Source organism: Podarcis gaigeae, assembly GCF_964106915.1.
Source record: "Podarcis gaigeae genome assembly, chromosome: 8".
Taxonomy (NCBI): Eukaryota; Metazoa; Chordata; class Lepidosauria; order Squamata; family Lacertidae; genus Podarcis; species Podarcis gaigeae.
In genome coordinates this window covers 4682309-4710295 of record NC_139684.1, presented here as the reverse complement: position 1 = coordinate 4710295, position 27987 = coordinate 4682309, and the positions used below count along the sequence as shown (strand labels likewise).

The following is a 27987-nucleotide window of genomic DNA, read 5'->3' as shown; positions in this document are numbered from 1 at the left end:
GAGTGGGTGGGGGCGTGGGGAACTACACTTCCCAGCGCCCTTTGCGCCCGGTGTGCTTATATATGAGGGCTAGCTATGCGAGGGAGGGGTCCGAGGCGGGGCCGGCCTGGCCCTTTTAAAGGTCTGCGAGGGGGCGAGGGCGGCGGTGCTCCTCGTCAGGCTGCGGCGGGGACCAGGTAACCCGGGGGGCGCAGGGGCCTTTCCCCGCTCGCCGCCCGCCCCTCCCTCCCTTCGCGCGCCCTGGGGGCCTCCGCTGAGGAGAGCTGGCCCTGTTGAATGACTGCCTGCCGCTTGGCCCTCAGGGCGGTCCCGCCGAGACCTCCGCGCTGGCTGAGCTGCCCGTGGGCTCCCCTCCGCCTCGCCGGCCGGGCGACCTTCCTCCGCGCCTCGCTCGGGCGGCTGCTGCCGTAAGGCTGGGCTCCGGGGCCCAGTCAGATTCGGGGTCCGCCCCGCCCGCCCGCCTTCCTTTCCCCTCTATCTCACCCCAGCGTGCAGTGGACTGGGGCCCAGGGTCCAAATCCTCCCTCGGGGCCCCCGGGGCCAGTCACTGCTTCACAGGGTTGAGCCCTCTTTCCCCAACCCCCCCCACAGCGGTCAGGGCTGTTAGGGAATCAGTCGATGGTGCAGTGGTTAGAGCGAGAGACCTGGGCCTGGGAGACCAGGGTTCCTTTCCCCACTCGCCCATGAAGCTTGCTTGGTGACCTTGGGCCAGTCCCTGCCTCTCAGCCTAAGCCTACTTTGCAAGGTGGTTGTTGGGAGCTGGAGAACTATGTAAGCCACCTTGAGCTCCATGGAGAAAATGGTGGGACATAAATGCAACATAAATAAGCAAGGCTACACAGATGTGGTGGACCAGGTTGGTGGGACGCTTCAGGCACCAAATATGGTATCGGTCCCTGGCACATTGTGTGTGTGGAATTGCTGGTTGCCCATCCCATCGGATACTTTAAGAAGCACAGCTGTGAAATGCATTTGCACGTTTCACCTGCACCCTATTGTCCACTTTGTTTTGCTCAGCTGGTGGGTAGCTGAGGAGGGTGCTGTGTTGTATCCCTACTGGGCCTTTGCAAACATGGCACGGGCACTCAGCTTGCAAGCTGTGACTCCATCTGGTCCAGGCTGGCTTTCATCTGGTTGGGGTGGCTACAGGTAGCCCAAGCTATGGCAAGCAGCAGCCCGGTGTGTAATGTGGAAGGTCAGAGTGGATTGGGTTACACCAGGGGTGCCCAAACTTTTTTTCAAAGAGGGCCAGATTTGATGAAGTGAACATGTGTGAGGGCCGACCAAAGTTGTTGAGCTTTTTAAAGAATTGTTGAGCTTTTTTAAGGATTTAACCCCAAATTTGTTGACATATACTTCCACGGGGGCCAAATTAGGCTCCCGAAACAGACTTCAGACATGCCTGGGTTACGCTAACTTTTTCTGTAGCATTTAACCCTGTTGTTGATAGGAGAAACCAGACTGGGTCAGCGGGAGCGGGGAGTTGATGGTTTCTGGGTTTTATCAGCAGAAATTTGAACCCAGTGCACTGAGACCACTTGGTGTAAGAGTTGCGCAGCATCAGTAAATGTTTCTTTACTCTGTTTCCTCCTGGTGTCAACCTACTGAGTTTAACTGCACTGTAGCAGACCATAATCTGAAAGAAAAGCAGCTAAGCAAAGCTATCCCCACCCCACCCCACAATGTTTGAAGAAAGCCTAGTCAGGAACTGGAGAAGGAGTGAAAGGGGAGTTGAACTGAATTGTCTTATGGGGCAGATAAAAAAAGATGAGGCTTCAGGCGGCAGCTGTTTCTTGATGCAGCAGGTGAAGAAGTAACAAGTATTTAATCCTTATCTGTGTTGTTTCTCATGGAAAAGTAAGAAACCAGTTTTGATTGCTACATTAGAAGCATGCTAAACTCCCAGAATAAATGCTGCATTCTTTACTAGAAATCCAAGTGAAGGAGGCAACATAGATTCATATGTGGTTGAAAGCTGTTGGCACAAAGCTGTGTTTGGGGAGCTCCTTGTATTGTACTGTGTGTAGCATAAAATCTAAGGCGGAAGTGGCTGCAAAGTTGTCAAGTCTGGGAGCAGTATTTGTTTATTATTTACTTCGTATTATTCAACAACTTTTCAACATGTTTGCATTCTTCCCCTACTCCTAGTTAACTTCACAGGCAAATTCTTTATAGTTCCTTAAATGTGCTGATTGGGGGCTAATAGGAGTTGCACATTGGGAGTGCACCAGGTTGGGGATGGTTGAACTAGATAGATTCCCAAGGTGAAGTACACCAACAGAAACAAATGAGAGAACCACTCATGGGTGCACTGAGTTCTTCTGCTTTGGAAGGTGTGCGCATCTTTGACATGTTTAACTTACAAAGCCTTGCAAGCTGAAACACATCAATACCAGATTAGTCATATTTTCTGGAAAATTTAAAGAGGCTCTAGGTAAATGCAATCAGAACTGCAGGTATGTATATAGTCAAGGCAGGGCCACTGGACTTCTGAGTAGCAGATTTTGATGAACACATTATTTATAGTTCCTTTAGATTTGGTGTAAGAAGTTGATAGCAAGTGTCCCAGAAGATCAATGAAATGCTAGTAACAGATTACCAGGATATGTTGAAAGGCCTAGATTGCTTACGAAAAATAAAATACATAAGCACCACCAGCAGTTCATGCACTTTGGAAGGTGCCAGTGGCCTTATACTGTAAAGGATAAAGATAAAATGGAATTGAATCATATGGGGGGAAATCATTAGTTAAATTACAGAGGAAAAAAATCAATTTAAAAACAGTGCTCTAAGTCAGAACTGTCCATTTCTTTACATCCTGCTGAAATAAAACTGCAAAGCAATTGCTTGCTGTAAATCTTAATTAAACACATTGTTTTAAAACTGCATGGAGCCTTGGAGGGAACACCACATGTTTCTCAGATATTTCTCAATATTTTAGAAAAAATACTTATTTATATTACCCATACAGCACAGTAATTGTAATTTTTAAAAGCAACTTCCCATTATATAACTGCCCAGACCATTCCTATCGCACAAAAAATGAATTCCTTCAGGAGCAAACAAGGGGTGGCAGTAATCACTGGGCAGCCCAGTTTTCCCTCTTCTGTTTAAAGTAAATGTTTGACAGGTACTTTGAGCCAGTTGCAGAGATTACTTAGTTACTAGGCATAAAATAGGAATGAAAGGTTAGCCAGATGGATCAGTAGATTACACTTGTGGTGGCTTTCCAGTACCTGCACCTTGTACCCTAGTATACGGACATGGAATTATTTCGATGACCAAGAAGGATCTCCTTTTACCCAGGTTGTTCTTTGCAAAGAAAATATATCTTTCATAAGAGGTCATGAATTGACCTTTTGTGTTCATATTTAATTCTAAACCATGTCATTTTAAAAGAGGAACTTGTAATTGAACTTGGTTTTAAATTGTTATTTACTTTTAAAATCATTAACCTACCCACCATAGAAGTTTTGGTGAATTCAGCTAGATGACAACAAGTTCTAGATTGTGTACATTCTCCGTGGTATTATGCAACAGTTGTTATTTTTTATGGTTTAATGTCATTTTTCATACTGTATTTGCTTTGATATCTTGTCTTTCTTGGAAATACATTAATGCCTTTCAAATATTAAAAGAAATGAAAATGTTATAGTGTTCTAAGAACATGGTTATAATGGGAGGGTGAAGTGTGTGACTCAAATTTGATTTCAGGAAAAAAATCTATGTCATATCTTAACCACAGATGTGTTAAAACTTGATGCAAGAGGTTTTACCTGAAACACCTAGTCCAGAGAACGCTGGTCAATAAAGAGGTCTAGGAATGGTTGCTTATTTAGAAAAGCTTATTCCAAATATGACAACAGCGTTGACATCTTTAAGACAATTATTGACTCAAGGTGCTGGATTTTAACTGGAGGTCAATCCTTGAAGCAGTATTCAAGCAGTTAAAAGTTGCTTACTAACAAACCTGCTCAATCGCCTTCTGGCCCAATCGCCTTCTAAATCCGGCCCACAGAGGGTCCAGGAATTAGTGTGTTTTTACATGAGTAGAATGTGTGCTTTTATTTAAAATGCATCTCTGGGATATTTGTGGGGCATAGGAATTTGTTCATCCCCCCCCCAAATATAGTCTGGCCCCCCACATGGTCTGAGGGACAGTGGACTGGCCCCCTGCTGAAAAAAGTTTGCTGACCCCTGCAGTAAGGCAAACCTTGGTGCAGCAACAAAAAGGACTTGGAAGGAGCCAAGTTGTCTATGAACAAATACAGTGGTACCTCGGGTTAAGTACTTAATTCGTTCTGGAGGTCCATACTTAACCTGAAACTGTTCTTAACCTGAAGCAGCACTTTAGCTAATGGGGCCTCCTGCTGCTGCTACGCCGCCAGAGCATGATTTCTGTTCGTATCCTGAAGCAAAGTTCTTAACCTGAAGCACTATTTCTGGGTTAGCGGAGTGTGTAACCTGAAGCGTATGTAACTCCTGAAGCATATTTAACCCAAGGTACCCCTGTAGCTTGTTCACATAGTCTTGGTAAGCTTAGGGTGTCAAGCGAACCAGGTCTGAAGCTAAAGGAATATCTAATAGCCACTACAAATGATGGGCTTACTTTAGAATAGTAGTACCACAAGACGTCTGAACACCATATATTAAAGCAAGGGTGTGGGGGGACAGTTTCCAGTGCTTGATTTTTTTCCTCAGAAATGTTCATTAATAATTAATAATGAATGGATGCCACTTGCAAATATTAGGCAAGGTTGTCAGTTTCAAAGTCTTAGCTTTGTTTACTAAATATAAGTAATATAAATCAGAATTAAATTCTGTCTCTAGGAGGATCAACATTTTCTGATGTAAAAGACTCTGTGCAAATTACCCTAACTTGCGTAGGAAATATTTCTGTGAAACCCACAGCACTGCATCAGTCACCTACAACTGAGCTATTAACTTGAGAGGCTGTTCCTTGAAGTCTCTGTGGACTCATATCCCAGATTGAAATATTCCATGGAAAACAAGACGAAAAGAATCCCTGCTGTGTCTCATGAAAAGGACGCTGGGAATGAATTCATTGGATTTTTATTTTTAAAGGAAGTGTCATAATCTTCTGGTTGAATACTGTTCAAAATACGAAGCAAATCTTTCAATAAAATGTGAAGAGAATGCAAATATGCAACATTACCTGTGTAGTAAAATGTAGACAATACGCAATTATTAGCTTAGAACAAGGGTAAATCTATGAAGGGAAAAAATGACAAACTAACTTATCTAATTACAGGAAGAACAGGAAATATGCACACAGAGACGGGTACGTTTTTTAAGACTTTCCATATTAGTGATGGTATGTGATAGCAATTTTATATTCTTCTGTAATTAGATGAGTTATTTTGTCATTTTTTACCTTCCATGCATTTAATTTGTGCAATTTCAACTGGCTGGCTGCATTGTGATATTCTTGGAACTACAGGGATTCTGTTCCTGAGGACTTCTTATGCACATCAACATGTTTTACTTTTCTCTAAATCTTCAGCCAGTCTCCTTGGGCTTAATCCACTAGATGTGTCTTAATGAGGACATGGAGTGTGACTCAATTGAGCCTGGAGGCTTATATTATGTATTTGAGCATGGCTAATCCACTTTTTAGTTCACAACAATAACTTGTTGCATTAAGCCTTAAATGATGCTTCCTTTGTGTGTATGGAAGGAGTGTTGTGATCAACTTGATAGCAATCTGGAATCTTTTGTCATGCATGGAAAGAGGACCCCCCCCAAAAAAAAAAAACTTGCAATGGCTGAGAGAGACAAAACAGTTGTCAATAAAGGACAGTCTTCCAAGGTCGGCTTGTGGGAGCGGTAGAGGGGCTTGTCCATCTGTGGGCTGAGTTTGTATAATCCAGACTTGCTGTCACCTTTAGCATGCCTGGACTTCATGCCATCTGAAAGAGGCATTTCCAATTCACGAGCACCCCTTGAATGCAAAGACCTTGCTTCATGCAGCACAGCGGGGGGGGGGGGGGGGAGGAGAAGACTGATGCTTAGCTGAGAATTGCAGCTGGCCAGTGAGCAACTTCCTCTTCCCAAGCTGCTGCCCTCCAGATGTTTCACGCTGCAGCTTCCTGTTAGCCCAGCCATATATATGATGCTGTGGGTAACGGAAGTTGTAGCCCCAAATACCTGGAAGGCACCAAGTTGGAGAAGGCTGCTCTAGAGCATGAATGGAGAACCTTTGCCTTCCAGGTGTGCTAGTCATGCTTGCTGGGGTTGATGTGGTTCAGCAACGTCTGCAAGGCCAAAGGTTCCCTACTCCTGCTCTAGAGTCTCAGAACTGCATGGATTGAGGCAGGGTCCACTAAGGATGCAGATGTACTTATTTTCTTATATTTTAATATCCTGTGTTTCTTCTGCCTTGGCATTATGGTCAAGGATGAATCAATGAGGAAACTGAGAAGGCCTTTGTGCATGCATGCTGCTGATTGGAGAGGGGGGTAGAAAGTGGGTTGGGTATGCTGCCAGATTGACCCTATCTTTTCTTTTAAATTTTGGTTCAGCTGAGATTAATCCCACACTTTTTTTTTTCTTTTATTGCAGCAGGTGCCTTCTGATGGTTCCAGTTGGAGGCCTACAGTTGTAGCGAGTGCCCACCCTCCCCTCCCTTTTCCTCTTTTCCTTCCCCCCTCCCCTCCCTCCCTCATCTGAATCTCCCCCCCCTCCCCACCACACATGTTGTTGTGTACTTGCACTCACTAATGACAGCGTGGATCCTCCTCCCCATTAGCCTCTCTGCCTTCTCGATCACTGGAATATGGATTGTGTAAGAGCTGTCTTGATTTCTGCCTGTGTTCTGCATGAATGACTAGCCTGGAAAGTGTGTGTGTGGCTGGCTTGTGGCTTCCAGCAAATAAGCAGCAGGTTGGTTCTTTCTCTCCCTGAACTGTTGTTCTATTTAGGAGATTGCCAAAGGCAACTCAGCAAATCTGTCCCAAAGCTGTGCTCTGAATAAAAGTTCTAGCTTTTTGTGATAGATCTTGCTGACTCGAGGTTTTGCCCCATTACAGTTTAAACAGCACTTGGGCGACACTTTTGATTATTCTTTACAGTAGATCAGGGTATTCTGGCCAGGGTGGACCCTGTCTTTATCATATAGGGCCTGATTGCCTGACAAAAAGGCACACTGATCACTGTAAGGGCAATCTTCCCTTCTGTAGTATTATTAAGAGCTTTTGGCTGCTCTTCCTCACAGCACCAAGGTGGGAAAGCTTCCCCTTTGAGAAATGTCAGCAGCTGTGGGGGGTAACAGCCCTGGTGCTGGAGGGACAGGCATAAGTTCCACGATAACATCTTGTCTTCAGCTCTGCAAGGACTCAGAAATAGGCTGTGTCCTTGGCTTACCCTGCAGTTCCCACCTGCAGCCACTGAGAGGAAGTTCTCTCCAGCCTCATAAAAGGTGGTGTGCGCACCACAACTTTACTAGAGAATGTTTGCTGAAAACGGTGGCAGGGACCCTGTGGTGTGCTGTTGTATAGGCAGGCCAGTCTCCCCCAAAGTGGAGACTCACAGGTGTGTTAGACACCAGCTCCCATCAGCCCCAAACTCCTGGAGGGTGGCTGGGTTGGAGAAGCCTGTAGTACACCTTTAGCATGCCTCCATTCCAGTGGGGACAGAATGGAAGGTGGTGCTGTACGTTGCTTTTATGGAAAGGGTTTTAATGTTTCCCAAGTCTTTGGGCCCCGGCTCTGGATAGCCAGCTCAGTTAACAGCACTTTGGGAAAGTGCCCTTGTTTTTGGTCCCAGTTACACAGCGGCTGCCACTAATGTTTGCTTGTGATGAGGACTACATGCAGCTGAGGAAACATTGCAGAATCATAGAATTGTAGGGCTGGAAGGAACCCAAAGGATCATTCTATTTTTATTTTTTTAATAAATAAATATTAAGATTTTTGAATAAAAATGCAAAGATAAAAAACAGTATAACATATAACATACTTTCTTAACATCTTTGGACTCCCTCACACCTCCCGCTCCCATTTGCATCATTGTCAATTCTTGCCCGCAATTTATCATCTTGTTTACACTCTTGTGTCAGGTTCATTTAAATATAATCTGTTAGTTCTCCAATAGGTGGAGATACCTGAATCTGAAGAAGTGTGCATGCACACGAAAGCTCATACCTAGAACTAACTTAGTTGGTCTTTAAGGTGCTACTGGAAAGAATTTTTTTATTTTGTTTTGTCATTAGTAATTTGTCAGCCTAAAATTGGAGGTGGCTGCTGAAGCTGAACATGCCGGCGAATTGGAGAGCAACAGTTGCATTTTTATCTTTGTCTCCCAGATGCTTCTTTGGAACAGCCCTCCTAGCTTGAATCTCTTCTCAGCAGGGCCAGTTTCCTGGGTAAACAACACAAAAGCAGAGAGCAGGTTGAGAGTTCCCAAAGCTCATCGGATTGTGGAAATTTTCCAAAGTTCTTTGTCTTGGTGATGGAAATTTCCAGTCTTGGGGGTGACACATTTTACTGCTGCTTTATTGCTTACCCTGGGGAAAAGCAGTGGAGCAGGAATTGCAATTCTTTGCCTGGGGCAGTTGATGCTATCCACTGTCACCTCTGGTCCACTCTGAACAGATGGGAGCTTGAAATGCACCCAGAGAGTGTGTGAGCAGGGCTTTGGGCAAACACTCTCGGGCTGGGATACAAGGGATTCCAGAGCAGCAGGTTTAAGCAGTTTAAGGAGCAACACCAGCCCCTTCCCAGTGCCCTTAGCCTTTACTGGCATTTAGGGAAGGGAGAGGCAGAGTCCTTTGAATCCTCCTTGGCTGCCTTAAAGACCTACACTGGTCCTCTGATAGGTCAGGGGAAAGGGAGACATTTGTCTTCATCTTAGTTCCTCTTAGGGGCAACCCGAGCAGGTTTTTCTTTTTACTTAGAACAGCTTAAAATATGTTTGCTGCCTGTAAACCTGAATTGTTCTTGGCATAAAAAGAATGATTTGAACACCTTCCAGAACTCTGTTGCCATTCTTGTGCATCCCGTTGTAGGCTTTTAAAGCTTATTTGTTTGTCTGCTTTGAGTTATACAAAGCTAATTGGATGTGCTTCGCTTTTGGAAAGTCAGCTTCAGGTGGTATAGGCGATATAATCTTTGAACAATTGTAATATAATTTTTATTTGCTGATCCGGCCCCATTTGGCTGCTATGCTCACACATTTTGGTCTGAATGCTTTCATGTCCAGTCCACCCTTAACTGTATTTTTCTGTTCTGCCTCTCACAGGTATGCCATGGCAGTAATGAACCACCATGTGTGTCCTGTTGAGAACTGGTAAGTCCTTCCATAAAGCAAGAGGACAGAGTCCTAGCTCGGGGGGAGAGCAGCTGCTCTGCATGCAGAAGGTCCCCAATTTGCACCATAGAATCTCCTGGTAGGGTTGGGAATGTCCCCTGTTGAAAACAAATCCTAGAGAATTGCTGATAGAGTGTAGACAGAACTGAGCTAAGTGGACTAGTGGTCTGACCCAATATAAGACAACTTCATACGTTCCTAGTCTTGTTAGCTTCTTAACATTCCTTGTCCTGCAAAACTGGCCCAGTTTCTTGTTTGTACCCCTTCTTGGAGCACGTTACATTGCCAGCTAACCTGTCCAAACTGTTGCAGGTCATATAATGAGTCCTGCTCTGCTGATTCTGCCAAGCATGGATACCCCAAAAGCTGCTGCACCTTGGAGGATGTCCCTTTGATCAGGTGAGTGGGGAAAGAATTGTAATGGGTTGCAATGGAGCTGTTCTGGGCACAGAGGCTACCCCTGCATCCCTTGTGGGTGAGCCAGTTCTGGCTGGAGTTAAAATTGGGCATTGGCTATATGAACATAAGAGCCTGTTGCATCAAGCCAATAATAAGTCTAGTCCAGCATCCTGTTCTCACAGTGGCCAACCAGATGCCTGGAGGAAACCTGCAAGCAGAATTCAAACGCAAGACCACTCTCTGTGAATCTGTCTAATCCTTTTAAATTGTCTAATTCTCTTTTAAATTGGTGGCCATCACTGCCTCTTGTAGGTGTGAGTTGCATAGTTCAACTCTGCGCTGCATGAAGAAGTCCTCTTTTTTATCTGCCCTGAATCTTCCAACATTCAGCTTCATAGGATACCCGTGAGATATAATGTTATGAGACAGAGAAAACCTTTTCTCTATGCCGTGCATAATCCTATAAACTTCTGTCATGTCACCTCTTACTTCCCTTTTCTCGTATTGTACTTGGCTTGGTCAGAAATAGCTGTTTTCCCAGTTGTGCCATCTTACAATGACTTCAGAAGTCCATCAATTTGGCAACATCCAGGCAAATGTGTAGAATGTGGTTTCTCTCAGCCATGCTAACATTCTTGATTCTTTCCCCCCTGCAGTAAATGTGGCACGTATCCTCCTGAAAGTTGTCTCTTCAGTCTTATTGGGAATGTTGGAGCTTTCATGGGTAAGTGCTGCTTCTCCCCTTTCTTCACATCTGGCCAGCAAGCACCAGTAGACAGCATCCATTCCCTCCTGAAGCGTAAATCTTCCCAGGATACGAGCCCCTGAGAGAGAGGCTTTTCCAGAGCGAGTGCCTGACTTTCAAGGGGCATACAGGAAGCCGGCCTGGTTGTAGAGGAAACGCCTTCTGCCTGCCAAATGTAGCTAAAGGTTGTCTTGTGAAGAGCCGGGGACTGAGGGAAACCCCAATCCATTGCTCGAGGGTCTGTGTTGCATCCAGGGGCATCCTGAAGGTTGACCGATAACTTCCTGGAAACATCCACATCTGCTTAGTCTTTCTCCACATTTTTATACTGATAGACTCTTGAGTCCAGGGGCTTTCTTTCCTTTTCCTTTCTCAAAGCATTCTGCTATCAGAAATGTGAGGGAATATGGAGAAATTTTAAACTTCTGTGACCAGGCAATCAAAAGTGGTCTACACCAAGTAAAACTGAATTCTTTGACCTGTGTAATTGGAAAGTATCCATTTAACTCAGGCATAGGCAAACTCAGCCCTCCAGATATTTTGGGACTACAACCCCCATCATCCCTAGCTAACAGGTCCAGTGGTCAGGAATGATGAGAGTTGTAGTCCCAAAAGATCTGGAGGGCCAAGTTTGCCTATGCCTGATTTAACTTACTGTGACTCTGAGTCACGGAAGACACAAGGGAACCAAATCTTTCACCCACTGAAGCCTGTGTTCACTCTTGCCCCTGGCTGCTGGGATTCCAGCAGGTATTGCCCACATCTTTGCAGTGGCAGAGTGAGAAGCATGCTTTGTTTTATAAAAATAAAAAGGTTGACCTTTTCAAGAAGTTGGGCTCTGTACCCAGGGCCATATCCTGTACTTCCACAGAATTGCAGTGCATACATAAGAGTGTTGCTGCTAATTTGTGGGGGCATGAGGGGGGCCCCTGTGCTGCATGGTATGTCCAATGAGTGTTTGTCTCACAACTTGGAGCAGAATCCATGGTGCCCTCTCCTTAATCTCTCTTGCTTCCCCCAACAGTGCTGGTGATCTGTTTCCTGCGCTATGGGCAGCTGATAGAACAGAGCCACAGTTCCTGGGTGAACACAACTGCGCTGATCACAGGCTGTACCAACGCTGCTGGCCTGGTTGTGGTCGGCAATTTCCAGGTTGGCAGAAATTTGGGGAGGCAGCACTGGGTCTCAAAGCAGCTCCCATTTGGGAGTGACATAGTTGAGTTCCTTTTCACCTGGAGTGACCTCTTGCCTCTGGCAAGGCAGGATTATGGCCCATAGCGGGGGTGGACAGGGCAAGAAGCAGAGGACAGAGGGTTTTATTTATCCAGTCGCCCTAGGCAATATGTACCATCTGCAAAGGCAGCCCCACCCCACGTACTCTGCGTTGGAACAACCTAATGCACACATGGAGGAGATGCACTTTGGAGAGCTACTGACTGGGGGATGGAATGAGGGAGGGGGTGGCTTGAAGCGACTGGGGCGGGAGCCTTCCCCCAAAGCAAAATTCTCTTGGCACAGCCATTTTCATTGTAGTGAGGCTGTGCAGGGGAATTTCCTTTGTAGACTGTGGCCCCTGCTTGTCAGCAAGTGTAGGGGAAGATGCCATTTGACTTGGTGAACCCATGACACTTTGGCGGGATGGAAGACTTTTCTTAACTGCCTAAAAATGGAACGAGGAGACCTGCCTTCTTAAAAATAATAATGGGAAAGGTCAGGCTTCCACAATGGAACATGATTGCTCCAGTACCTGTGTTTGGGCTCTCCTTGTGCTTTAGGTGGACTATGCCAAATCCCTTCACTACATCGGAGCCGGTGTGGCCTTCCCGGCAGGCCTGCTTTTTGTCTGCCTTCAGTGTGTCCTCTCCTACCATGTTGCCATCTCTGTCCTGGACTTCTGGATGGCACATCTACGTGTCTTCCTTACCACTGTGGCCTTAATTTCCCTTGTCCTGAGTATCCTTTTCTGGTGGCAGGGGCCGGGCCACTTGGTGGCAGGGTGCGCTACAGGGGGACACCCATTCCTCTAGAGAATTCCCTCCTTTCTCACACAGGATTTCCTTTCTCCTGGGATAGGTGATCACTTGAAGGGCTTCACCATGCCTGCGTTAACCTGTGGTTCTTCAGCTTGCCCTCTTGATACCTGTGCTCCCAACCCTGGCCCTGTGCTTCTCTTCTGGCCAGAGACAAGAGGACCTGCAGCCTCCCAGCTAACTCCTGCCCCCTGACCATGCTGGCTGCAAGGGCTGGGGGAAGTCTGCATCCAGCAACATGGAGAGCCACAAGTTTGCTATCTAAGCTTTTGGGCAGGAATGGGGAACCTTTGGCCCTCCACATGCCACTGGTGCCAATAGATGTAGTTCACAAACCCTTGGAGAGCCAAAGTTTTCCACACTTTTTAGGCATTTGTAGTTTACACACACAATTAATTGCCTGGGCGTAGTTTCAGGAAGGTTCTCTGATCCACTGCTTCAAACTGGGCTCAAGATCTTGTTTGTTCATGCGCTGGGAAGGGGTTGCAGCCAGCTAGCCAGCCCCTCATCCTCTGCACACATCCCATTTGCCACAGGTGTCTCGGTTCCCTGTCACAGTTGGCCAAATGTATAGATCCTTAAGGAGGTCACGACTTCTCAAACCAAAACTTTTTTTTACACAGGTAACTTTATGCAGTTGACTGCCAGCCAGTTGAAATTACACAAGTTAAATGCCTGGAAGGCAGAGAGCTTAAAAGTTCCTTTTGCACAGGAGTTTCCTGTCATGGAAAGAGCTTTTAAGCTCCGTTTTGCTCATCAGACTCTGAGAGGGTCTGGCAAGATCTTGCGGGAACTTGGGTGGCTCTGCAAGATCTTGCAGGAGCCTCCCAGAGCTCAGTAAAGCAAACCTTGCTCAGGGGCTAATACCTGTTTGGTGCACCAGCTTCAGATGGCAAGATCGTTTTTGTGCCATCTCTGGAGTGTAACCTCATGCCAGATGCGAGTTTGCTGCATTTACATCCTTTCCTATCAATGGAACCTTAGGAGGTGTCCAGGTGGTTTCTAAGTGATCTCCCACCCAGGTGCTGACCAGACCCATCCTGTTTAGTAGTTTTAGGAAGGTGGGGTCCACAGCCTGGGCCTATGGAGCCGAGTCCTAAAGCACCACCAGAGCCCAATAGGTGGCTGTATCAGTTCTTTCTGTCATGTCTCAGGAGTGGACGGACTTCAGGCTTGCCAAGTCTACTTGTTTTTGTTTTAAACTATAAATCCAGGATATACCAGCCAGAGCCAGGTGTGAAAGACTCACACTCCAAATTAAAAACAGGTTGCTTCTGTATATAGACTGTGTATAGAATTTCTTTTAAGAATGTTAATGTAGTTGTCCTTCTCACACAAGAAAATCTGCTGGTAGCTTTCTTAATTTTAGCAGTATAACTGAGGAGACAAACGTTACTTTGAGGCTAGATAGGAGTTGGAAAGCCATTCTAATCAATTGGCAAACACCCAGAGGTGTACTAGAGAGCCAGTGTGATGTAGTGATTAGAGAGTTGGGCAAAGACCTGGGAGACCAGGGTTCCAATTTCCACGTGGCCATGAAGCTCACCTGGGGGACAAGCCATTACCTCTCCGCTTAACCTACCGTATTTTTCACTCTATAAGACGCACCAGACCACAAGACGCACCTAGTTTTTGGAGGAGGAAAACAAGAAAAAACATATTCTGAATCTCAGAAGCCAGAACAGCAAGAGGGATCGCTGCACAGTGAAAGCAGCAATTCCTCTTGCTGTTCTGGCTTCTGGGATAGCTGCGCAGCCTGCATTCACTCCATAAGACGCACACACATTTCCCCTTACTTTTTAGGAGGGAAAAAGTGAGTCTTGTAGAGCAAAAAATACGGTACTTCACTGGATTTTTGTGGGGATTAAATGAGGGGAGAACTGGGTATGCCACTTTGAGCTCCTTGGAGAAAAAGTGGGGTATAAATGCAATAGCTTAAACAAATGAGTAGTAGGTCCCAGTTCTGCCCACTCTTGCTCAAAGAGGGAATCTTCTGCCACCATCACAAAGCCAGCCAAGCCAACACACCTTCCGCAGGCATGCCTACTTTTCCTTGACTCTCCCACAGGTGGAATCTTCTTCATCCATGAGAGCTTCCTCCTGCAGCACCTGGCTGCCATCTGCGAATGGGTCTTCGTCATTGACATCCTCATCTTCTACGGCACTTTCACCTACGAGTTTGGTGCCGTCTCCAATGACACCATGGTGGCTGCGCTGCAGCATTCAAACAGCAGGGGGTGCAAATCACCAGGCAGCAGCAGCACCTCAACTCACCTTAACTGTAACCCTGAGAGCATCGCTATGATCTGAGGGAAACGGGTGGGGATGGCTTTGCTTTTCCATCCCACATCCGGCAGCTTTGGTGAGCTGCCTTTTTTTCCCCCAATGGGGGAAGAGGGGCACCTTTTCCCTCCTGGGGATTTTAATTTTGTACCAAAAGATTTTTTTTTTTTAAAAAAAGAAAAATATTATTGCTGCCAGCACTCCCCTCTAATTCCCCTCTGTCGTTGCTCGGTGCTGCACTCTTAAGGGAGGAAAGACAGTGCCTATTTGTCTAAGAGCACTGGATGGCAGGAGGCAGAACTCTCAAATAAGCCCCCCACCTATATAGCTTGGATCATGACAACCTTTCCTGAAAACCTGTCCTTGCTGGCAGCTAAGCTTTCTCACCCAACCTACTGCACACACACTCTGGGGGTTTGGACTACAGTTCCCACCAGCATGGCCAGGTGATGCTGAGGCTGATGGGAGTTGTAATCCAATGCACCTGGAGGGCAGCGGGAGGTTGGGGGAGGTTGCTGCAGGGCCTGGCCCTCCTGCTGCCCCCCCCCCAGGGCCTGCAAACTGGTGCCAAAGGAAACAGCTGTTTCCAGATTCATTTCCAAGCAGAGCCAGACTCGTTTCCCAAAGGTGCTTGGAATACAGTTTGGGTGCCTGCAGACAATGGCTGCTCTTGGAAAATATGACTGCATCTCACTGCCGCTCCCCACCTACTTTCCTTTTGGGGTGATATAGGGACCTACGTGAGCTGCTTGAGCAAAGAGGCAGGGGACAGGTGGGTTTAGTGAATGAAGGATACCCCTCACTACTCTCTGGGAGGTGACCACCACCTCCATACTTTGGCCTGTAAGAAGTAATGTGGTCTCGACGCAACAAGAATATGGATGCTCCTGGGGAAAACAGGGTGGAGAAGCAACAAAAGGAGACTCTGTCTTAGGGAAAAGACGAGTGTCCCCACCCCAGGACTTGGCACACTACCTAAGGCAGATTTCCACGATCTGCCCCATAAGTATCTGGGCTGAACAGGGAGGAGGAGGATTCTGTTCCTCAGCCCCCCATGTCTGAGCTGGTATGTTTGGGTAAAACTGTTTTGGTATTTTTTAGAAGTTTTTTTTATATATCTCTATATAAAATGTGTATAAAGAGAGTTGTATCAGAGCAGCGCTGCCTTGTCTGATGGGTGTGTGTCTGTCTACGTGTACAGCAGCAACAGAAGAGCATCACAAGCAAGGTGCCCCTTCCACACCCTGTGCGCACATCCAGGAATTGCAAAAGGAAGAGTGCCTACAGAAAAGGGAAGGGGGTACACCTGAGGCCCCCCCTCCCCTGCTTTGTCGCTTAGGAAGTGGGTCGTAGAGGAGGCTCCACTCTGATAAATGCAATTTTGTCTGGAAGGCAACAATAGGGGACTGCGGCTTCTAAGTGCTCTGAAATCACTCTCTCCAGGCAGAATGGGAGAGTGCCAGAGTTTGGTGTTGTTTTGTTACTGTTGCAGTAGTTTTCTGCTCCCTCTGCTGTCCCTGGGATTAGTCTCCACTCTGCAGTACTACTCATGGACCCTCTAAGCCACCAGCTGCCATTACCCCGCCTATTTGTTGGCCCGATTTGTCCCCTTGCCGTTGCAGACCTTGGCCAAAAAAGGCTGTCCTGCATACTTTATGCCCCTCCTGCATATTTGCCACCCCAACCTAGAGACCAAAATCACACATGCCAAGGGAATGGCCTTTTCTTTAGCTGGGTTTATTGGTTGTGTGTATTTCCAGAGTTTGCTCGCCAAAATGAAGGTTCAGTCTGCTGTCTCTCTACACACAAAAACAGAAACTTGGTAATAGCAGCCAGCATTTGTACAAACATAGCACCCGAGGGCTGCTTCACAGAAGATGAGAGTACACACCGGCCTTTCTTAGCCACAGAGCCCTCTAAAGTGCAGGAAGAGGGGCAGAGTGACCCTCCAGATATTGCTGGACTAGAACTCCCATCATCCTTTACCATTGGCTAAGGATGTTCTGAAGCAGAGCCACCACTTGGGTGTAGTTCCTAGTGGTTCTCCAACATGGCCATGGCTGAAGATGCATCTAGCAAGCTACGCAGAGGACTCATACAAGCTGTGGGGATTTTGCATGATATAATGAAGGGTTGGGTAACTTTTTTGTTCTGGCAGACCAGATCTCCATCTCAACTCCCTCCCTCTCACTTTGACACTACTCACTTGTCAGTCATCTGTATTAATGGCATCAGACTGACACTTGTCAAGACAGTGCTTGCCAAACAACCAGCAATGAAGTGCCTGTCACGTGCTTAAGAGGAGCTTGCTGGGTCAGGAATAATCTAGTCCAGCATTCTGTTCTCTCAGTGGGCACCCTGATGCCTATAGGAAACCCCCAAGGACCCGGGCGCAAGATCACTCTCTCCTCTTGAGGATTCCAGCAACTGGTATTTGGAACTGCTACTGCCTCCCAACTGTGGAGGCAAAGTATAGCCATCGTAGATAGTAGCTTCCATGAATTTGTAGAATACCCTTGTTAAGCCATCCTAGCTGGTAGTTTATGTTCTGTGTGAAGTCCTGAATCTTCCAAGGTTCAGCTTTACTGACTGCGCACAAATCATGTTATGAGGAAGAAAACCTTTATCCACTTTCTCCCTGCCATGCATGATTTTATAAATTTCTTTCATGTCACCTGTTGCTCACCTTTTCTCTATAAACTAAAGGGTCCCTAATGCCGCAACCTTTCCTCACAGGGGAGTTGCTCCATCCCCTTGATCATTTGGGTTACCCTTTTCTGATATTTCCAGCTCTGCAATATCCTAGGTGAGGTGACTGTAACTGTATAAAGTATTCCAAATGTCACAGAAGAGATTTGTATAACAGCATTATGATCCCAGCAGTTTTATATTCAACTCCTTTCCTAATGAAACCCAGCATGGGATTTGAATTTTTCATGGCTCCCGCACACTGGGTCACAATATTCACTATGCCAAGGTCTCATTCATGGCCAGTCACCGCAAGTTCAGACCCCATGAGTGTATATATATGAAATTAAGATTTTTCTTCTTGACATGCATCACTTCTGCACTTTGTTAGATTGAACTGCGTTTGCCATTTTGGGGGGCCATTTGCTCAATGAGGAGAGGTCCTTTTGGAGTTTTTCCACACTTAAATACAAACACCACACTGAACAATTTTGTATTGCTAGCAAATTTGGCCACCTCACCCCTAACTCTACATCTTTCATGAACAAGTTAAAAAGTGCAAGGTCAAATACCAATCATTATTGGGAGAGGCACTCCACTTTCTACATCCTTCCATTCAAAGAACTGCCCATTTATCCCTACTCTCTATTTCCCGCTACTTAACTAAATCCTGATGTACAAGAGAACCTCTTATTCCATTACTGCAAAGCTTAACACAGACATCTTTGTTGAAAGCTTTCTGAAAATCAAAGTACACAGTGTCAACTAGATCACATATCTATATACTGTTTCACACTTTGAAAGAACTTGAGTTGCCTGCAAATACCTGCAAAACAACCTGGCAGGCCAAAATTGGCCCATAAGGTGAAGGCATGTCTCTTCCCATGTATTGTAAGAGTCAGCCCATGTCTTGCCAGAGGAAATGGCAAGAACCAAATCAGGAGAAGAGGCATGTAAATAAAATGGGGGGGGGGGGCAGACAAAAACAGGTAAGGAGAATTTTCTTAATTTACTGGCTGCCTTGCATTTTGAGCTGTTCTGCCTTCAGCTCCTGGCCACCTCCCCACAAATGCTGCAGGTTCTGGGGCCACAATGCTTTCCCCCAGAGATAACACACCCTCTTTGTGATGCCCTCCACATGATGACATACTTGTGCGGTGAGGGAAACTACAGCGAGAGAAGTTACTTAATGAAGCCCGACATTTATTATGGATGTGCAGCAAACTTTTGGAAGTGGGGGAAGGAAGGAGGGCTGCTGCCTTTCTTGGCCCTGGGGGCGCCCCGCTTCCTGGCAGAGATTGTGGTTGTCAGCCTTGAGCTGGAAGGAGAGACAGAGGGCATGCCTTCCTCACGTGTACATGGCACCATGCAGATACTCCAGCCGATGCGCCTGCTGTTGCCGCCGCACCTTGGAAAATAAAGGTAAATATGAATGCCTCCGGCTCTATTCACGACTGACATGTGGCCCCCAGGTGGTTCTCCACGAGATAATGCAGCACCCCAGGCCAAAAGACATACATCTAACCCCTGCACCTGCCCACAGGGATCAGCACTCACCTTGTCCTTCTTGTACTCTTCATATTGTTCGTCGTCGGTGGGCAGCTCATGACGGCAGAGAGGGCAGGAGTTGGTCTGGGCAAGGAGAAAGGAGTTAGCAGCAGCAGCAGCCTCTTGAGAAAAGGGAAAGGGTGGAGGGAGCCATCCCAGGTACCAGAGAGGGAATGTCCCTGTTCCAATACTTCACCTTTCCAAGCCAGGGAAGAATACAGCCTTTGTGGAAGATGTGCTCGCAGGGCATCTTCCTGACCACCTCTTCCTCCTCAAACTCCAGCAAGCACACCGGACACTTCAGCCCTTTGTCTAACCCCCACAAGTGGTTGGAGAAAAGAAAAGACAGAAAACAGTTCCATCAAGCTGGCTCCACTCTTACCAAAACACAGCACGGCTACACCTTTGCAAAGCTCAGAAATCCTGCCAATCCCATATTTACAAGCATTTTATTCTAACTGGATTTTTCTACTATAAGATTACTAGTGGATTATTGCTACTACAAGAGCAAGGGGTGGAGCATACATGATGGAAAAGCTGGGTAAGCCAAGCACAAATACTCCACCCTCTGGATGCCAAAGCCTTTGACAGATGTTGCCAGAACATCAAAAGTCCTCACACCTGGGAGTCATGACATTTTGTGCCAGATTCTTCCTGGAAGTATCATCAATCAGAAAAGACCCTGCTAATTATAATAATAATCCTGAACCAGAGCTGGTGGAAAACACTGCAGAGAGCCCTTGTGATGTAGCGGTTAGAGTGCTAGACTAGGACCAGGGAGACCAGGGTTCAAATTGCCACTCACCCAATGTACCTCACAGGGTTGTTGTGAAGATAATATGGAGAGGGGAAGAGCACCGTATACCCCACCTTCAGCTCCTTAGAGAAAAGGTGGGATACAGTATACAGTGGTACCTCGGGATACGAAAGGGATCCGTTCCAGAGCCCCGTTCTCATCCTGAACAGAACATAAGATGCGATGGCATGTCTGCGCGTGCGCAGGTCGTGTTTTGCTGCTTCCGCGTGTGACGTCATTTTGAGTGCGCATGCGCGAGCAGCGAAACCCAGAAGTAACACGCAACCCGAAAGCGCTCAACCCAAAGCACATTGAACCCGAGGTAAGACTGTAGATGTAATAAATAAAACTTTTTAAAGGTGACCTTTTGAACTTTGTAATGACCAAAAAGCAAACCTTGAGTATACAAACAGGAAGGCAAGCAAGGAAGAGGAGTAGGTGCTCAGCAGAGGCAGGAAAACCAGCAGGCAGGCAAGGAGGGAGATGCACCTTGTTGCTACTGAGCTTGGAAATGGGGGCACAGCTGCTGCCATTGCAGGTGGAGATAAAGCTCTATCTTGCAACTTTCCCCCAGTTCCCCAGGCAGCTTTTGTGACTCATCTGGACCATCTCTTCCACAGAAATTGGGTTGGACGCTTTCCAAGACTGAGAGATCTTGGAGACATAGACACTCAAATTCTTGTTACTTTCTTAAATGACTGTGCCGGCTGGGGCTGATGGGAGTTGTAGTCCAAAACACCTAGAGAAGGCTGACATAGACTGTCTTCTAACCACAGCTCTTGAAGTGCTGTGATATACAAGGCCCAGACTGAAATCTAAACTATTACCTGCTTGCTGCGGGGTAACAGACACTGAAGGAAGGCTCTCTACAGCTTGTTTGGCAGCTGGCGGGGGGAGCCGGTGGTCCCAGTCTTCACTCTCCAAGAATCCCACATCAATCTCCAGGCCATTGAAGAGGGACCTGCATATGTTGGAGAAAAAGAGTGTGAGCACCTACCACCGGGCTTCCTCGTCAGAGAGCTCTGAGCCATCAGAGAGCTCGTGATCTAAATTCCTAAAAATTGGAAACTCCTTATATACTTTCTGAGTGAAAAAAGAAAATGAACTCATAATATCTGGGTTTGAGGACTGGAGAAAACATTTGTTTATAGAAAGCAGAATTGTTGGGTGCTATTTTGGAATGGATGTTTTGAATAATTTTCTATATACAGCTGACACAAAAAAATGAAGTTTTCCTTTTGGTTTGTGCTTTTATTTAGATTAGTTTATCTTTGATAAAACGATATTTGATATTAACCTTTGCATAAGTTCTTTCACATTTTAATTGTCATTTTTTTTATTAAAAATTTTCTTGATTTACAAAAGTGTGTGCAATGTCTCTCTCTCTCTCTCTCTCGTATATTTATTTTCCCCATGTAACATTTTTACAAACCAGTTTCATTTGTTGAGACATTGGGAAGAAAAGGGGGAAAGAGGTGGAAGGGGGGAGATGGGTGGGGTCGGGCAACAGTGTTTCTATTTTACTTACTATATATAGGGTTTGGTGTCAGTGTTGCTTGTGCAGGTTCTTTGTTGTTCGTTTGTGTTCCTTTGGTGGTGAGAGAGGTTGGGATTGGCGTAGGATGTGGTTGTTCATTTGTGGTTGGCTGTGGTGGTCTTTGTTTACATGTGTGAGTAGGGTAGGTGGGTGTTTTGGATCAGGTTCGCCATATTGATTTGTATGCCGTTGGTGGATTTTTGTTGTTGTCTTGTTGGGCTGTGTATGTGATAAAGGGGAGCCATACCGGGGTGAAGGTGTCTACTTCTATTTGTGTCAGTTTCGGTTTATTGGTTAATTTTTCTAGTAAGGGTGTTTTTCCCATACTATTTGGTACCATTGGTCCATGCTTACTCCTGACAGGTCTCTCCAGTGTCTGGCTATGATGCTTCTGGCTGAAAGCAGGTGGGTTATGAGTTCTTTATGGTATAAGTGGGCATTATTGTCTTGAAAGATGTTTAGAAAGGCCAATTCTGGGGTGGTTTCTAATACTTGTTAGGTTATTTTTCAATTTTTAATTGTGACCCAATTTCCAAAATAAGGTGCTCATTTGAACCCAGGGGGTTTTTCTCTGCTCCACTCACTGGGAGCATGAGAGAAAGAAGAGGTGGGATTGTTATTTTATTCTGGAAGGGGGAACCTGTTTTCCTCAGACTTCTGAGTTGCCATGAAGGACCTCGGCTGCTTCTTGTGAGACTGGGCTGTCGCAGAGCATAGGGAGGAAAGCGTGGGCACTAAACCCCCTAATAAAGGTCCAGATTGTCTTGCACCCCCACGGCATGAATTACGGCTCCCCCCAACCTTTGCAGAGCTGGAGAGCACTTTTTGAGGTTGACCTGGGTAGGCGCCAATCACAGGAAGCCATGCTTTCTTCGCAGACGGAAGCCTCGTAAGCTGATCCAGGAGCAGCAGCTTCCCAAAAAACCAAGTGAGGATCATAAACAGTGTGTTTTGGATGGACTTTAATTGGACTAAGTTTACGACCTGAATTTCTGGAATACAAAAAGGGAGTCCATTCCAGAAGTGGTTGAGAGCTGCATGGGTAATTGTATGAGAGTGTGGAAAGAAGTAAAAAAAAAAGACTTGGAAAAGTGGAGGAAGATGCAACTTTCCTTATCAGGAAGAATATCAGCCACCAAAATGAAAATATTACCTAAGACCAGGGCTTTTTTCCAGCCGGAACTCACCTCTTTAGTGTGTTTCAGCACCTCTGCAGTGTTGCGGTGCCATTCCCTGGTGGCAGTTTATAATTTTTGGCCCCAGCGGTGGGGTGAGTGGGCAAAGAAGAGAAGTCCCCCTCCCTTCAACAACCTTGGGTTCTCCCCCTAAAATAAAGGTCAAAAAGTCCTGCCTATGATACTATTTCTTTTCAAAACAATACCAGTAATAAGCAATTTAAGTTGTTTCAAACAGTGGCAGAGAGACATATCAAGAGTCATTTGGCAGGGGAAGAAGCCAAGAGTTAAGTACAAAATTTTAACAGATATAAAAGACAGAGGCGGATTCTTACTATCAGATCTTGGATTGTATTATGAAGTAGCATGTCTATGCTGGTTAACAGAATGGATAGCTCTGGAAGATGTTGGATTATTGGATTTAGAAGGATTTGGTAGACAATATGGTTGGCATGCATACCTATGGGATGATAAAGTAAGAGTACGTAAAGGATTCTTAAAACCACATTATAAGAAGCCTCTGTATAGTATGGATGAGGTATAAAAACCTGTTTGAAAGGAATACCCCACTATGGCTCTAGCCCAGGGGTCGGAAAGGTTTATCTTGCCTGGGCCGGATCGGTCCCGCAGAGATCCCTCTATGGGCAGGATCACACGTGCGTGTGAGCGTGCACCCCTGCGATTTTCGGTGTCTGCGCAGACACGATTTCCAGCGCTGCGAAAGCGAGTCCCCGTGCTGCGCTGCGCCGGTTTAGCGCAGCACGCGAGTGGGCAGCTCAGTTCGGGGGCGGCTCATGGGCCGGTCAAACAACCTCCGCAGGCCGCTTCTGGCCCATGGGCCTTAGGTTGGTGACCCCTGCTCTAGCCCACTGAAGCAAGTTCTATGAAGAAAATGAATATGAAAAAGAAATGGGGCACCTACAGAGACATATTAGAGATCGGTGAAGCAGGAGTAATGCTCAAAAAAAGAGAGGACATTAAGGAATGGATAACAGAGTTGTTCCAATCCGAGATGTACAAAAAAGATAAACTGGAGGGATCTGCTGAAGAAAGTTCTGACTTTGAAAGGGGTTTAATGGAGAATAATGAAAAACTCATTTTAAAAATGTACAAAATCCTGCTGGAATAGGAAACGAAAGATGAACTGGTCAAAGCTGCCATGATACACTGGGCAAGGGATGTAGGACACAACATCAAGATGGCATCATGGGAAAAACTATGGGTGATTAATATGAAATTTGCAGCCTGTTACACCCTGAGGGAGAACTATCTAAAGATTATCTATAGATGGTACTTGATCCCAAGTAAACTTGCTAAGATGTGTAAAAAAGGTTCTAATATACGCTGGAAGCGCCAAGAGATGGAAAGTACTGTCTTCTACATGTGGCAAACATACAAAAAGGCTAAAGGATTTTGAATAAGATATTCAAGTTGATGTTTAAAAACAACACACAAAAAACCCCTGAAGCCTTTCTCCTTGGAATAAGGGAATTGGACGTCCCCAAAAAGTCAGTCAGCTTATTTTTATACCCAACAATGGCAGCAAGAATAATATACGTGCAAAAGTTGAAGGATGATGAGATACCAACCGAAGTAGACTGGCAGAATAAATTGACAGAGTATGTGGAGTTAAAAAGTTTAAGAATGAAAATCAAAGACCAGGAGGAGTCAGTGTTTAGGGAAGAATGGAAGCCTTTCATAGAATATTTGAAGAACTATAATAACCATATTAATATGCAAGCAGGATATGAATTGTAAACAGAAGAAAAGTAGTTTAGATAATAAGGAAGGAGAGAAGTGGGGTGCTAGTTACAATATGCAGCAAACTAAGGGGAAATAAGGAAACTATGGAGGGGAAGTTCACATTTATTAGAAAAAACAGTGGAAATTAAAAATGTAATGTCTGCTTGAAAATTCTAAATAAAACATTTTTTTACAAAAGTTCACAGCCCATGAGGAAATATGTGACATTTTAAGATTTTTGTGTGTGCATCCCTTTACACTTGCTTACACTAAATTGCATTTGCCATTTTGCTGCCCATTCATTCAGTTTGGAGAAATCCTTTTAGAACTCTTCACAATTCTCCCCTTGTTCAATGGCCGTTAAGCTTACTCAAGGGTTGTCAACAGCATTTAGAAATCTAAGCACACGTTGTACTTTGCTTCCCAAACCAGCAGTGGGTGCATAATGGATGCAGAGTAAACAGGTGTGCGTACACCGCCGAATTGTGAGGCAGGATTTACCCTTGCACAAGTCATCCTAGTTCTACTTCAGCAAAACTGGTACTTCTACATGCCTGTGAACTCGCTTTAGCAATGCGCCCTAGAAGAGACAGTAAGCCAGTGGTTCTCAAAACTTTTTTCTCGGGGCCACACTTTCAGAATGAAAATGTGCTTGCACGACACCATTTTAAAAAATTGATAAAATACATTGGAAACCAAACCTAGGATTGTCCACAGAATCACTTGATGCACTTGCTCTCAGTTTGAAAACATATCTATCAATATTCTGCTTAAAAAATTATATATGCTATACCATATAATACTGTACTATACCAAAATGTTTAAATGCTTCTTTGATTGCCCTAGACACACTTCCCGACACGCTTGCCATCCTCTCCTCTCCACACCCTGGGGAGAACCACTGCATTAAGCTAACCAGCCTATAATTTCCAGGATCCTCCCTGGAATCACTTTTTAATTGGTGTTGCATTGGCCAAAAAGATCCTGGGAGGTAAGAAAATATAGTATGTTTTTTATCCTGCTCGTTCCTCCATCCAATCTCCCTTTTTGTAAGATGCCTTTGCTGTGGCTCCTTAGTTGGCCTGTGAACTAAGCCTAAGCACATGAAACTGAAACAAGACCTTATTGTTTCCATGTTTAACACGTTTTTGACACAGGAAGCTGCCTTATTCCGGGCCAGATCATTGGCCCAGCTATTTCATTGCTGCCCTCACTGACTGGCAGTAGCTTCCCAAGACTGCAGTGGTCCCTTCCAAGCCCAGCTTGAGATGCTGGGGATGAAGTGTGAGGCCTCAGCATGCAAAGAAGATGCTCCACCGCTCAGGCCCTTCCCGTCCCCTTTCTCCTGTGTGGAGTTTTAGACTGTAGGTTCCTTGGGGGCGAGGACCCTGAACGCTAACCACACAATGTACAGCAGTACCTCGGGTTAAGAACTTAATTTGTTCCGGAGGTCCGTTCTTAACCTGAAAACGTTCTTAACCTGAAGCACCACTTTAGCTAATGGGGCCTCCTGCTGCCGCTGCGTCACCGGAGCATGATTTCTGTTCTCATCCTGAAGCAAAGTTCTTAACCCGAGGTACTATTTCTGGGTTAGTGGAGTCTGTAACCTGAAGCATATGTAACCTGAAGCATATGTAACCTGAGGTACCACTGTAATATAGAAACAACAACGCAACAGATTCTGGAAACCTTGTTGTGATGGCGAGAGGGAGCCTCAGGTTAAGGGGCAGTCTACCTGCAAGTGAGGGACGTGGGTGGCGCTGTGGGTTAAACCACAGAGCCTCTGGGCTTGCTGATCAGAAGGTTGGCGGTTCAAATCCCCGCGACGGGGTGAGCTCCCATTGCTCGGTCCCTGCTCCTGCCAACCTAGCAGTTTGAAAGCACGTCAAAGTGCAAGTAGATAAATAGGTACCACTCTGGCGGGAAGGTAAACGGCGTTTCCGTGCACTGCTCTGGTTCCCCAGAAGCGGCTTAGTCCTGCTGGCCACATGACCCGGAAGCTGTATGCCGGCTCCCTCGGCCACTAAAGTGAGATGAGCGCCGCAATCCCAGAGTTAACCGCAACTGGACCTAATGGTCAGGGGTCCCTTTACCTTTACTGGGACGCGGGTGGTGCTGTGGTCTAAACCACAGAGCCTAGGGCTTGCCGATCAGAAGGTCGCGGTTTGAATCCCCATGACCAGGTGCACTCCCATTGCTCGGTCCCTGCTCCTGCCAATCTAGTAGTTCGAAAGCACGTCAAAGTGCAAGTAGATCAATAGGTACCACTCCAGCAGGAAGGTAAACGGCCTTTCCGTGTGCTTAGTCATGCTGGCCACATGACCCGGAAGCTGTACGCCGGCTCCCTCGGCCAGTAAAGCGAGATGAGCGCCGCAACCCCAGAGTTAACCGCAACTGGACCTAATGGTCAGGGGTCCCTTTACCCTTCTTCCAGCACCGCTTCCTCCTGCTCTCCCGGATTGTTAGCTATGCCGTAGACTGTCCCGGGCCAGGGGAGGCTGCTGCTCCCTTATTTTGTCCCGAGGCTGCCTTTCGGCTCTGCCCCGCCCGGCTCCCCGGGACGCCCACCTGGCCAGTTCCAGCAGCGCCTGGCGATGCGGCTCCTCCTGGCGGGGCCTGGCGCCCGGCTCGCAGTCGTGCTCCTCGAAGTAGGAAGCCATGGCGGCAGCGCCGGAGCCAGTCGCGGGGCGGAGGGCGGCTCCGCGCCTCAGCGCCTCCCGCTCCGCCTCCGCCCGGGTGACTCGGCTCCTTGCGAAGCCAACCACAGCCGGGACGCCGGGCGCCCCGCCGCCGCCGCGCGCTCATTGGCCCGAGGCCGCGGGCAGCGGCCAATCAGGGCGGGCGGCGAGACGCGGGGATTCGGGTCGTGGGAAGGCGCCCGACGGGACTTGGCAGCAGGCGGCGCGGGGTGAGGCCGAAGGGAGGTGGAGGAAGAAGAAGGAAGCGGGCGGGCGGCCGGGAAGGCTCTTCATTCCTGGGGCATTTCCCAGCTTTGCTTTGCTCTTGCGGGCCAAGCACGTGCGGAGCCGCGGCTCCTGAGTTCTTGCATTCCTTTCTCGCAAGCAAAGCTGAAGTTTTTTGCTCAGGGAGGGACAGGCTGCTTTTTAAAAGGTGGATCCCCCCCCCCCGAAGCTCCGGGCAGCTTAAAGATGCGTTTGGGTTCAAGGAAGCGGGTGGTCAGCCTTCCTCAAGCGCCTGCCGCCCCTTTACGATTTGGACTACAACTCCCATCCAGCTGTGCAAGCTGGGGCCTATGAAAGGCCAAAACGTATGGAAAGCACCTGGTAACATGGGCGTGGACAGGATTATGATGGGGGGCGGCTGGCAGAACCTCAGTTAAGTATTTTCATTGATTTACTTGATGGGGGGGCAGTTGCCCCCCTGCGGCTACGTTTGAAAGGGTCTTTCAAACACTGGACGTCATTGGCTTGGGGAAGTGGAAGGCAGTTGTGAGGCAGACAATTAACATTTCTCTGTCCTCTGTTGTTGTTTAGTCGTGTCCGCCTCTTCGTGACCCCCTGGACCAGAGCACACCAGGCACTCGCGTCTTCCACTGCCTCCCGCAGTTTGCTCAAACTCATGCTGGTCACTTCTCTGTCCCCCATTCTGTGCTTTATAACTGCTTCTGCATTCCTGACATCTTAGAGCAAAAGTATAGTTTGCCAACCCTACTTTGAAAGGAGGAATACGCACACAAACACTGAACATGGGCGTGT

The 27987-nt window shown here is 46.8% G+C and overlaps 2 protein-coding genes and 2 long non-coding RNA genes across 5 annotated transcripts in view; 2 read left to right on the top strand and 2 right to left on the bottom strand.

Moving 5' to 3' along the window:
* The window catches only part of LOC310851240, a 984470-nt gene that overhangs the window by 11317 nt on the left and 945166 nt on the right, over positions 1–27987 (bottom strand). The gene's annotated exons all lie outside the window — the stretch shown is intronic.
* On the top strand, positions 61–15939 carry TMEM150A (transmembrane protein 150A). 2 transcript variants are annotated; one of them, XM_083753415.1, is made up of 7 exons: positions 61–176; positions 9259–9306; positions 9640–9726; positions 10383–10450; positions 11496–11623; positions 12247–12424; positions 14570–15939. In XM_083753415.1, exons 1-7 carry the CDS (start codon positions 76–78, stop codon positions 14809–14811), a joined length of 852 nt encoding a protein of 283 aa, XP_083609541.1. In that variant the 5' UTR covers positions 61–75; the 3' UTR covers positions 14812–15939. The 2 variants fall into 2 exon arrangements, with proteins under 2 accessions (XP_083609541.1, XP_083609540.1); XM_083753414.1 differs by lacking the exon at positions 61–176 and adding an exon at positions 6591–6805.
* RNF181 (ring finger protein 181) lies at positions 18655–26963 on the bottom strand. Its single transcript, XM_083753476.1, has 5 exons — positions 26840–26963; positions 20644–20777; positions 19217–19332; positions 19030–19104; positions 18655–18880 (listed from the first exon to the last, which is right to left on the bottom strand). Exons 1-5 carry the CDS (start codon positions 26929–26931, stop codon positions 18821–18823), a joined length of 477 nt encoding a protein of 158 aa, XP_083609602.1. The 5' UTR covers positions 26932–26963; the 3' UTR covers positions 18655–18820.
* The window catches only part of LOC310851266, a 2064-nt gene continuing 1141 nt past the window's right edge, over positions 27065–27987 (top strand). Inside the window, exon 1 of the long non-coding RNA XR_014567673.1 lies at positions 27065–27382. This is a non-coding gene — a long non-coding RNA (uncharacterized lncRNA). The remainder of the gene's footprint in view (positions 27383–27987) is intronic.